Source organism: Lindgomyces ingoldianus (assembly GCF_010093535.1).
Source record: "Lindgomyces ingoldianus strain ATCC 200398 unplaced genomic scaffold BDR25scaffold_46, whole genome shotgun sequence".
Taxonomy (NCBI): domain Eukaryota; kingdom Fungi; phylum Ascomycota; class Dothideomycetes; order Pleosporales; family Lindgomycetaceae; genus Lindgomyces; species Lindgomyces ingoldianus.
The window spans coordinates 276578-288749 of NW_022985207.1; the positions used below are offsets into that span (position 1 = coordinate 276578).

Consider the following 12172-nt stretch of genomic DNA (forward strand, 5'->3'; position numbering starts at 1 on the left):
ACCCCTTCCTACTATCCTCACACCCTTAGCTACTATTCTTACAACCCCCATGATTGCAACTAGCGCCTTGCTAAGACTGCGTTCATGCAGTAATAGTTAAACTGTTAAAGTTTCTCTAGACCTTTAAAACTTTCCTACTCTTTACGTTTTAGTGTTACAAAGATACTTCTAACAACAATAAGTACTTTACTATAATATAAAATAATTAGTCTAAATTACGTTAGCTACTTAAAATTATCTATCTTAAGTAGCTTCTAAAGTTTATAGTTCTTAGTAAGATGTTATAGCAGTAGAAACGCAACTAACTTTAATAGTAACTATTATTATTAATCTTTAAGTTTTAACATTTAATAATTACAATAACGTACTTTACAGGCAAGTTGCTTACACCTCTAAGTTACTTACTTTTACTAAGACTCTACTAAACTACTCTTTCTACACTAATATATTTCTAATAACACTACTTAAATGTGCTAGAAAAACATTAGATATAGCTTATACTTTAAGTTTTTAAATAAAACATAACACTTTTAAAGTAATATACTATAGCTATATATAAAGTTCTTTTAAAATATAATAAATAACTAATATACTAAATAACTTTTATAAGCTAATTTTATAGCTAACTTATAAAAGCTAGGTAATAATAAAAAGTAAGTAATTATTAAGTATATACTTAAGCTATATATATAAAAAAATTCTTTTAGGTAGTAACTATAGCTAACATAGCTAATTTTTTATACACTAAGTAAAATCTAGGCTATATTAGCATAAACTAGCTTAGTATGTTTATAAAGCATTATCTAAAGTTTAAAGTAAGGTTTTAAGTATAAGTATAGTTAGTAAATATCTAGCTTATTATAAAACTTATTTTATTAAAGTTATATATATTATTATTTTAAATACTATACTTGGCTTTAATACTTTTTATAAAGCTAAACTAGCTTTAAATTACTTTAAAACTTTTATAAAAAGCTTTTTTATAGTTATATATATACTTAAACTTTACTTTAAGCTTTAAATAACGCGTTATAAATATACTAAGCTAGTTTATGCTAATATAGCCTAAATTTTACTTAGCGTGTAAAGAGTTAGCTATATTAGTTATAACTACTAGCTAAAAGAAAAATTCTTATATATATAGCTTAAGTATATACTTAATAATTACTTACTTTTTATTATTACTTAGCTTTTATAAGTTAGCTATAAAATTATCTTATAAAAGTTATTTAGTATGTTAATGTACTTTACAGGCAAGTTACTTACACACCTAAGTTGCTTACTTTTACTAAAACTTTACTAAACTACTTTTTTTACACTAATGCATTTCTAATAATACTACTTAAACATATTAAAAAAATGTTAAATACAGCTTACACTTTAAGCTTTTAAATAAAATGTAATACTTTTTAAGCAACACGCTATAGATATTTATAAAGTTTTTTAAAAAATAATAAGTAACTAATACACTAGATAACTTTTCTAAGCTAATTATATAGCTAACTTATAAAAGCTAGATAATAATAAAAAGTAGGTAATTATTTAGCATATACTTAAGCTAAATACATAAGAATTTCCCTCTTAGCTAGCAGCTATAGCTAATATAGCTAATTTTTTACACGCTAAGCATAATATAGGCTATATTAGCATAAACTAGCCTAATATGTTTATTAAGCACTACTTAAAGCTTAAACTAAAGTTTAAGTGTAAGTATAACTATAAAAAAGCTTTTTATAAAAATCTTATAGTAATTTAAAGCTAGTTTAACTTTATAAAGAATATTAAAGCTAAGTATAGTATCTAAAATAATAATATATATAACTTTAATAAAATAAAGTTTATAATAGGCTAGATATCTACTAAAGCAGTTATTATAAGTTTAGAGAGATAAAAATAGCTAAAAGTAGTCTAGCTAAGTAACTAAGAGTAAATAACAGCTATCTAAAGCATTAATGCTAAAAAGTAGGCTATTTTACTTTTTATTATTTTTTAGAGTAGTAATTACTTTTTAAACTAGTATAAAAAAAATCTACTTTAAAATTAAGTTATTATAGTCTTTAAGCATAGCTAGACTACTAATTAGCTTAGTTTAGACTAGTTAAAGCACTTTAATGCGTATATAAAAAAGTGTACTATTAGTAGCTACTATTTACTAGTTATTAATAGCTATAAAAGCTATAACTTACTTTATTTTTAGTAATACTATAAAAATAATAAAATTATTACTATTTATATACTTTTTTACTTATTACACTTTTTATAGCTACTTAATATAGGTTATTTTACTTTTTTAAAAAAAGTATATAAGCGCTAAGCTAAAAATTTTATATATAACTAAATTACTTATATTATAAAAATAAGGTTTTTACTATGCTTTAAAGTAGCTAATAATACTATAATTACTTTTAGTAATATCTAGAAAAAGTTTTAAAGCGCTAAATTAGTTTCTTTTAACTTATAATAAGTTATAATAAGCCTTAATATAAAGTTACGCACTTTATTACTACTACTACTTATACATAATAAGCTCTAGTAGTTGTAAACCTTAAGTAATACTTTAAAACTTAAGTTATAATTAATACTTATAAAAATAAAAATTTAAAAGTATATAAATAGTTTACTAACTTTTATTGTTAAAGTGTTTAAAAAAGTTTTAAAAAGAGTAGTAATAATTATATATAAGCTAGTATTAGTATAATAAGAAATTACTAAGCTTTAAAAAGCTAATAAAGCTGCTATATAACATAAATTATATAAAAAAAAGTAAATTAAAGTAGAAAAGACTTTAATAATTTAAAAAAGCTTATACTTAATAGCTTTAAAGAAGTTTAAAGCGCGTAGTAATAAAAAAAAGGTAAAAAAGTAAGTGTACGCTAAAGTAGGTAAGCTATTCTAAAGGCGCTGCAGATAGTATAAATTAGACTAGGCATAACACATAAACATGTAAGTAAGAAGCAGAAGTAGTATCTAAATAATATTCTAGGCTGTACTATACTATATAGTGCTAGAGCAGGTTGTTATAGGCTATAATAGAGTTTGTTAGAGTAGGGTCTTAGCAAAAGTAAGCAACTCAGGTGTGTAAGCAACTCGCCTGTGAAGTACGTTAATTATTTATTATTTTTTAAAAGACTTTATATATAGCTATAGTATATTACTTTAAAAGTGTTACATTTTATTTAAAAGCCTAAAGTGTAAGCTATATCTAATGTTCTTTTAGCATATTTAATGTAACGAGGTCGGCACAGTCAACCACGTGGCCTTCTCTCGCTTATAGAGGTTTAGGCTAGGCTAGAGACAACCGCTAGTGCTAGTGCTTACCCTAGCATTACCTATATATATATTATACTATGTAAGAATACTTAGCTTAAGTATTCTTGTGCGTACCTTTTAGTACAGTAGGGAAAGTTGTATAGTATCAGCTTGGCAGGCGGGGCGCCTACCTCATTACATTTAAGGAGTGTTGTTAAGAATACATTAGTGTAGAAAAAGTAGTTTATGGAATGAGGTAGGCGCCCCGCCTGCTAAGCTAATACTATACAACTTTCCCCACTGTACTAAAAGGAAGAATAATATTTATAATTTTAATAAAATAAATAACATACTTTACAGGCAAGTTGCTTACACACCTAAGTTGCTTACTTTTGCTAAGACCTTACTAAACTACTTTTTTTATACTAATGTATTTCTAATAACACTACTTAGACGCGCTAAAAGAATGTTAGATATAGCTTATAATTTAAGCTTTTAAATAAGATATAAAACTTTTAAAGAAACATGCTATAGCTATATATAAAGTTTTTTAAAACATAATAAATAACTATAGCACTAGATAAATTTTATAAGCTAATTTTATAGCTAACTTATAAAGGCTAGGTAATAATAAGAAGTAGGTAATTATTAAGACTATACTTAAGCTATATACATAAAATCTTTTCTTTTAAATAGCATTTATAGCTAATATAGCTAATTCTTTGCGCACTAAGTATAATATAGGCTATGTTACTATAAACTAGCTTAGTATATTTAAAAAGAGTTATTTAAAGCTTAAAGTAAAGTTTTAAGTGTAAATATAGTTAACAAATATTTAGCTTATAATAAAGCCTATTTTACTAAAGTTATACAGGTTATTATTTTAAATGCTATACTTAGCTTTAATATTCTTTATAAGGCTAAACTTGCTTTAAATTACTCTAGAACTCTTATAAAAAGCTTTTTTATAGTTATACTACACTTAAATGTTACTTTAAGCTTTAAATAACACTTTCTAAATGTACTAGGCTAGTTTATGCTAATATAGCCTAGATTATACTTAGTGTGTAAAAAATTAGCTATATTAGCTATATTAGCTATTTAAAGAGAAAATTTTTATGTATATAGCTTAAGTATAGTCTTAATAAATACCTACTTTTTATTATTACCTAGCCTTTATAAGTTAGCTATAGAATTAGCTTATAAAAGTTATCTAGTGCTATAGTTATTTATTATCTTTTAAAAAACTTTATATATAGCTACAGCATGTTTCTTTAAAAGTTTTATGTCTTATTTAAAAGCTTAAAGTGTAAGCTATATTTAATATTCTTTTAGCATGTCTAAGTAGTGTTATTAGAAATGCATTAGTGTAGAAAAAGTAGTTTAGTAAGGTCTTAGTAAAAGTAAGTAACTTAGGTGTGTAAGCAACTTGCTTGTAAAGTATGTTAATAGCTAGAGCAGCGTAACTTATTTATTATTATTATACTTTCTATACTACCTACTTGTTTTTACTAGGTTATAAGATAATAGCTCTATACAGTTCTTACTGTAAAGAAAAAGTAAAGTTTATAGTTGTTTTATCTTTTTATTTTTCTATATTTATTATAACTAAAAGGAGTTGTAGTATAATTTCCTTGTTTTTAATATAAAGTAGAATTAGCTTAAGAGTAATAAAAAAGCGCTTCTAGTTTATTTTTAAAAAACAAAGCCTAGACTAAGCCTTTTTATACTAAAAAAAAGAAAGTAGCATTAGTAGCTAATAAAGCTTACCTTTTTACTTAGATTATTTTAATAAAGAAGCATTACACTATATATTTAAAAAGTAATAGAAAAGTAATTAAAACACTACAGGCTTTTAAGTAAGAGAAAAAGGTTTAATAAATAACACTTTTTAATAAACTTTCTTTAGCATGTCTTTATCTTCTAACACTATTATTACTATACATGTAACTTTTAGGTCTTACTTAGGCTTCTTTTTCTACTATACTTTAAACTTTTAATTTTAGCTTTTTAAAATTGTTAAGTGTTATTTTAAAAAAAGTACTTTTAGGTTTTAGGTTTGTTTTAACTATAGCCTCTACATTCTACTTCTTGTTCTAGATTACTTAGTTAAAGTCTTTAAGTACTAGCACGTCTTATAGTGCTATATATATACTATAGAGTTAATCTAGAGAGTTTAGAGAAGGTGTAGCTAATAGTCTATAAGTTCTACTTTTTTATATAAGTAGTAGTTTAATTAATTTTTTATACAGTTTTAATTTTAGTATAATTAAGTATCTAAAAGTTTATATACTAAAGCGCACTGTATTTTTAGAGTAGACATATAGTTCTTTTACTTATTTTTAATTAGCCTTATAACGTACCTAACAGGTTGGCCGGCCACACGGGTTAGCCGGCCACTTTTGCTAAGCCCCTACTAAAACTACCCTATTCTAGCGCAAAACAGCCCACTTTAGCTCTGTATAAAGCAATACAACACAAGATATTATTTAAAGTCTACTTCTACTACTTTCTTACACATATGTAAGTTATGCCTAGTTTAATTGCACTACTTATATTGCTTTTAACTTAGCTTACTTTTTTTAGTGTGCACTTATGTCTTTAGCTTCTTTTTATTACTACACGCTTTAAACTTCTTTAGAGTAGTTAGATAAGACTTATTTTTAACTATTAAAGTTTTTTTTACTTAAATTTACTTTCTTTTATGTAATTTATGTTGTGTAGTAGCTTTATTTGCTGCTTAAAGCTTTATAATCTCTTTTTACACTAACACTAGCTTATGCGTAATAATTACTACCCTCTTTAAAACTTTTTTAAAGGCCTTTACTATAGATGTTAGTAAGCTATTTACATACTTTTAAATTTTTACTTTTATAAGTATTAATTATAACTTAAATTTAAAAGTATTACTTAAAGTTTACAACTACTAAGGCTTATTATAAATAAGTAGTAGTAGTAATAAAGTATATAACTAGATGTTAAGGGCTATTTTAACTTATTTTAGGTTAAATAGGACTAAACTAGCGCTTTAAAACTCTTTTTAAATATTACTAAAAGTAATTACTACATTATAAGTGTGTATAAAGCATAGTAAGAACTTAAGTTTTATAATATAAGTAATCTAGTTACACATAAGATTTTTAGCTTAGTGCTTATATACTTTCTTTAAAGGGGTAAAACAACCTATATTAAGAGGCTGTAAAAGGTGTAATAAGTGTAAAAGCATATAAATAGTAATAATTTTATTTTTTTATAGTACTACTAAAAATTAAGTAAGTTATAGCTTTTATAGCTATTAATAATAAAAAGCTAATAAGCGCTTATAACTTTTTTTATATGCTTATTAAAGTGCTTTAACTACTATAGCCTAAGCTTATTTATTATCTAGCTGTTTTTAGAGACTATAATAACCTAGTTTTAAAGCAGATTTTTTTTTATACTAAGTAAAAAAGTAATAGCAGCTTTTAAAAATAATAAAAAGTAAAATAGCTTACTTTATTATATTAATGCTCTAAATAACTATTATCTACTTTTTATTACTTTACTATATTACTTTTAGCTATTTTTATTTTTTTTAAAGCTATAATAACTGCTCTAGTTAATATTTAGCTTATTATAAAGCTTAACTTATTAAAGTTATATGTGTTTTTATTCTAGATACTATACTTAGCTTTTATGTTAACTACTAGGTAAAACTAGCCTTAGATAACCTTTAGATCTTTATAAAGTGCTCTTTTATAATTATATTTATAATTAAACTTTATTATAAACTTAGGGCAGTGCTTAACTTATATACTAGGCTAGTTTAAGCTAACCTAGCCTAGATTACACTTTATGTGTAAGAAATTAGCTATATTAGCTATAGCTATAAGCCTAAAAAAAATCTGCGTGTAGTAAGCTTAAGTATGTACTTACTAACTACTTTTTTTTTAAGCTTAGTTAAATTCCTTAATTTAGGCTAGCATTCTACTTATAAAGGCTGTCTAGCGCGTTAATTACTTAGTATTATGTAAAAAACATTATAAATAGCTATAGTGTATTATAAAAAAAGTTTTAAGTCTTATTTAAAAGCTTAAAAAGTAAGCTATATCTAACATTTTTTAGAAGATTTAATCTAGTGTTGTTGTTAAGGCATTATGTAGATAGGTAGAGTGTAGTAGGGGCTTAGCAAAAGTGGCTAGCTAACCTGTGTAGCCGTCTAACCTGTTAGGTACGTTATGCTATTTTTTTAAATTATTCTACTTAATTTATTTTATAAACTACACTATTAGTAAATTACTTACACGCCTAAGTTGCTTACTTTTACTAAGACCCTACTAAACTACTTTTTTTATACTAATGTATTTCTAACAATACTACTTAAACATGCTAAAAAAAAACATTAGATATAGCTTATACTTTAAGCTTTTAAATAAAATGTAACACTTTTAAAGTAATATACTACAGCTATATATAAAGTTTTTTAAAAAAAATAACTAATGCACTAAAAAATTTTATACACTAATTCTATAGCTAACTTATAAAGTCTAAATAATAAAAAGTAGGTAATTATTAAGCATATACTTAAGCTATATATATAAGAATTTTCTTCTTAGCTAGTAGTTATAGCTAATATAGCTAATTTTGCCACACTAAGTATAATCTAGGCTATATTAGCATAAAATAGCTTAGTATGTTTATAAATTATTATTTAAAGCTTAAAGTAAAGTTTTAAGTATAAGTATAGTTAGTAAATATCTAGCTTATTATAAAGCCTATTTTATTTAAGTTATATATGTTATTATTTTAAATGCTAAACTTAGTTTTAATATTTTTTTTATAAGGCTAAACTAGCTTTAAATTACTTTATAATTCTTATAAAAAGCTTTTTTATAGTTATAGTTATACTTAAACTTTACTTTAAGCTTTAAATAACACTTTATAAACTTACTAGGCTAGTTTATACTAACATAGCCTAGATTATGCTTAGTGTGTAATAAATTAGCTATATTAGCTATAGCTACTAGCTACAAGGAAAACTTTTATATATATAGCTTTAGTATGTGCTTAATAGTTACTTACTTTTTATTATTATTTAGCTTTTATAAGTTAGTTATAAAATTTGCTTATAAAAATTATTTAGTATATTAGTTATTTATTTATTTTTAAAAGACCTTATATATAGCTATTGTTGCGTTTGCTAAAAGGTTAACCTTCTAGCTAGCACAGCAGAAGAATACATATAGACAGATAGCTGTATGTAACAGCTATAGCATATTACTTTAAAAGTGTTATATTTTATATTGCGTTGCTAAAAGGTTAACCTCCTAGCTAGCACAGTAGAAGGATATATATAGGCGGATAATGTATACAACACACCCCCTAGCTTAAACAGTGGAACAAGAGAGGTGAAAGCCTTAACACACTCTCCTAGCCTAAGCAGCAGAACGTAGAGACAGATCTAAATATAAGGTAGCTTCTATAATAGGCACACTTCCTAACTGCTCTTTGCTAAGCGTAGGAATTAAACACACAGCGCTTAGGGATAATGCGTTCTAATTAGTAAGCAGGGGTGCAAAAATTTTTGTGCGCTAACTATCTACACTACGCTGTAAACTAGGCTTATAACTGTTGCGTTGCTAAAAGGTTAACCTTCTAGCTAACACAGTAGAAGGATATATATAGGCGGATAATGTATACAACATTTTATTTAAAAGCTTAAAGTGTAAGCTATATCTAATTTTTTTTTAGCACATCTAAGTAGTGTTGTTAGAAATGTATTAGTATAAAAAAGTAGTTTAGTAGAGTCTTAGTAAAAGTAGGTTTCTTAGGTGTGTAAGCAATTCGCCTAGAGTATACGTTAAAGAAAACACTAAACTAGGCTTTTTACTAAACTTTTAACTATATTATATAAAAAACTATACAATCTTAGTACTTTGTTATATATTAGAAAACTATCACCTTTCTCTATTCTCTCTCTACTCTCTCTCTTCTTTAAGACCCTCTGTTACTTGTAGCAGGTTACTAGCAACAAACAGACAAAGATAAGATATTATAACAATAAACTATACTACAGGTTCTTTAGTTAAGTAGATTTTATCTATAAAATAACGTACTTTACAGGCAAGTTGCTCACACACCTAAGTTGCTTACTTTTGCTAAGACCCTACTAAACTACTTTTTCTACACTAATGCATTCCCCACAACACTACTTAGACGCGCTAAAAGAACATTAGATACAGCTTATACTCTAAGCTTTTAAATAAGACATAAAACTCTTAAAAAAATATGCTATAGCTATATATAAAGTTTTATAAAAAATAATAAATAACTATAGCACTAGATAACCTTTATAAGCTAATTCTACAGCTAAATTATAAAGGCTAGGTAATAAAAAAAAGTAGGTAATTATTAAGACTATACTTAAGTTATATGCGCAAGAAATTTCCTCTTAGATAGCATTTATAGCTAATATAGCTAATTCTTTACACGCTAAGCATAATTTAGGCTATATTTACATAAACTAGCCTAATATGTTTATAAAGTGTTATTTAAAGCTTAAAGTAAAGTTTTAAGTGTAAGTATAGTTAAAAAATATTTAGCTAATTATAAACTCTATTTTGCTAAAGTTATATATGTTATTATTCTAGATGCTATACTTAGCTTTAATATTCTCTATAAGGCTAAACCTACTCTAAGTTACTCTAAAACTTTTATAAAAGGCTTTTTTATAGTTATACTTACACTTAAATGTTACTTTAAGCTTTAAATAACACTTTATAAACATACTAGGCTAGTTTATATAAACATAGCCTAGATTATGCTTAGCGCGCAAAGAATTAGTTATATTAGCTATAAATGCTATCTAAAAGGAAATTCCTTGCGCATATAGCTTAAGTATAGTCTTAATAATTACCTGCTTTTTTTTATTACTTAGCCTTTATAATTTAGCTGTAGAATTAGCTTATAAAGGTTATCTAGCGCTATAGTTATTTATTATTTTTTTATAAAACTTTATACATAGCTATAGCACATTTCTTTAAAAGTTTTATGTCTTATTTAAAAGCTTAGAGTGTAAGCTGTATCTAACATTCTTTTAGCACATCTAAGTAGTGTTGTAGGGAATGCATTAGTGTAGAAAAAGTAGTTTAGTAGGGTCTTAGCAAAAGTAAGCAACTTAGGTGTGTAAGCAACTTGCCTGTGAAGTACGTTATTATGTTATTCTTTATTATGTTATTCTTAACTATAGGATTATATAGCTTTACTATTCTTTAGTTTAGCTTTATTAGCTGTTCTATAAGTTTCTATTCTCTATGTATTACTATACTAAGAGAAAAGAATTTCATACTATGTTTTTTATAGGCTTATTCTAAGATTAATAGCTAAAACTAAGTTATTTTATTACTTAAAAGTTAAGTAGTTATTATTATAATGTCTTACTTAAGTCTGTTCTTTGCAGGTAACCTAGGAAAAGTAACAGAAAGTCTTAGAGAAAAGAGAGAGTAGAGAGAGAAAAAGAGAGAGGTAACACTTCTTTAATATATAATAAAGTATAAAGAGAGTATAGTCTTTAATACAGTCTAGTTAGAAGTCTAGTAAGAGAGAAAATAATAATAAAGTAAAATAAAGGAAAAGTATTATAAGATAACTAGGTAGCATTAGCATTTTACTAAATAAGAAAAGATCTTCTACACACTTTATATTAAAAAGAATATTAGATATATTACTATATCTAAAGCTATGCCTTAAAGATAAGAATAACTATAACGTTTTAAATAGTAGAGGAAGAGCAAGACTATATACCTGTTAGCAATTGTTATAATTGCTAATTCTTGCTGTAATTACTATCTAAGAGAGCAATTATAGAAATCACATTCTAAGAATAGCGACCGTACTATACCCCGTGGGCCGCACCCCCACCGGCATCGGTCCATTCTTCTTCCGTAGGGTTGGAGTCTCGGCATGTCCCTCTGGCCCAACCAGTTGTCGTAACAGTCACATGCGCCACGTTGTGTACGTAGCTGACGTTATGCGATTCCTCCGGCGGTTGGCTTATCTCCTCTGAAGTCTGCATTTAGCCTTAGAGAAGCAGCATTCTTGTAGACTCCTTAGCAATCCTCTCAAACCCTCACAATACTCGTAGATAGCTATCAATTAACTGAATCTGATGCTCGTTCATCTCACATTCACGTCTGATTCATTGTCTCTGTGACATTCTGTAGCTGCAGTCAAAGCTTTAGGTAATATAATAACAATAATATTAAGAATATTAAGACGATACATAGAATAGAAAAGTAATCTTTTAACAAGTGCAGGGAACTACGTAGGTAGATTAAGCTACAATAGATCTGGGCTTATCTAGGCTTATAACTGTAGCCTTACATAGGGCATGAGTTATACAAGACATGATGTATGGCAGACTAAGGGTCTGAGGAGCTATATATTTTATCTTGTATGATGAGACGCTAGGCCCAAGCTGATTACCCATTGTAGAACCCTCCGGCTTACATGTAGGGATAAGCATCCTTTGAATTGAGGTACTAAGCCGCGCCTTGGCTTAGAGACCGAGGAAGGTGCTAGCTGCCCTGTTGCGTTATCAGGAAGAATACGACCAATTAAAGATCTTCTTTCGTATGAGATATGAACGCGCGGATGGTTCAGTTCTTTGCTGTTCGTATGGATCTTACCAGATACAGGACCTTAACTAGTTTTGTCCAGCACAGTTGAAATTAAAGGATTACAACATGAAGTGATCACTCCATATCGACCTGACTGTGATACGAAAAATGCACTCTTCTTAATGGGGCGATTAGTCTGAGAACGAAGACAGTTTGCCCTAATTCGAGAGACGGACACTAATAAACAGCATGCTCTCCTCCTCTGCGTTCACTCCGCCAATGGTGTGCCACTTTCTTGCATCCCTTCTCACTCCAGTTGACGATGG

At 26.6% G+C, this 12172-nt stretch overlaps 1 protein-coding gene across 1 annotated transcript; it reads right to left on the bottom strand.

Annotated features, from left to right (window-relative positions):
* Positions 1-9235: 9235 nt before the first annotated feature.
* On the bottom strand, positions 9236-12147 carry BDR25DRAFT_361685 (uncharacterized protein; the record flags this gene model as incomplete). The annotated part of the gene is made up of 7 exons (XM_033696464.1): positions 9236-9252; positions 11143-11279; positions 11361-11420; positions 11634-11784; positions 11838-11927; positions 11970-12064; positions 12119-12147. 7 exons carry the CDS (start codon positions 12145-12147, stop codon positions 9236-9238), a joined length of 579 nt encoding a protein of 192 aa, XP_033541254.1.
* Positions 12148-12172: the final 25 nt, after the last annotated feature.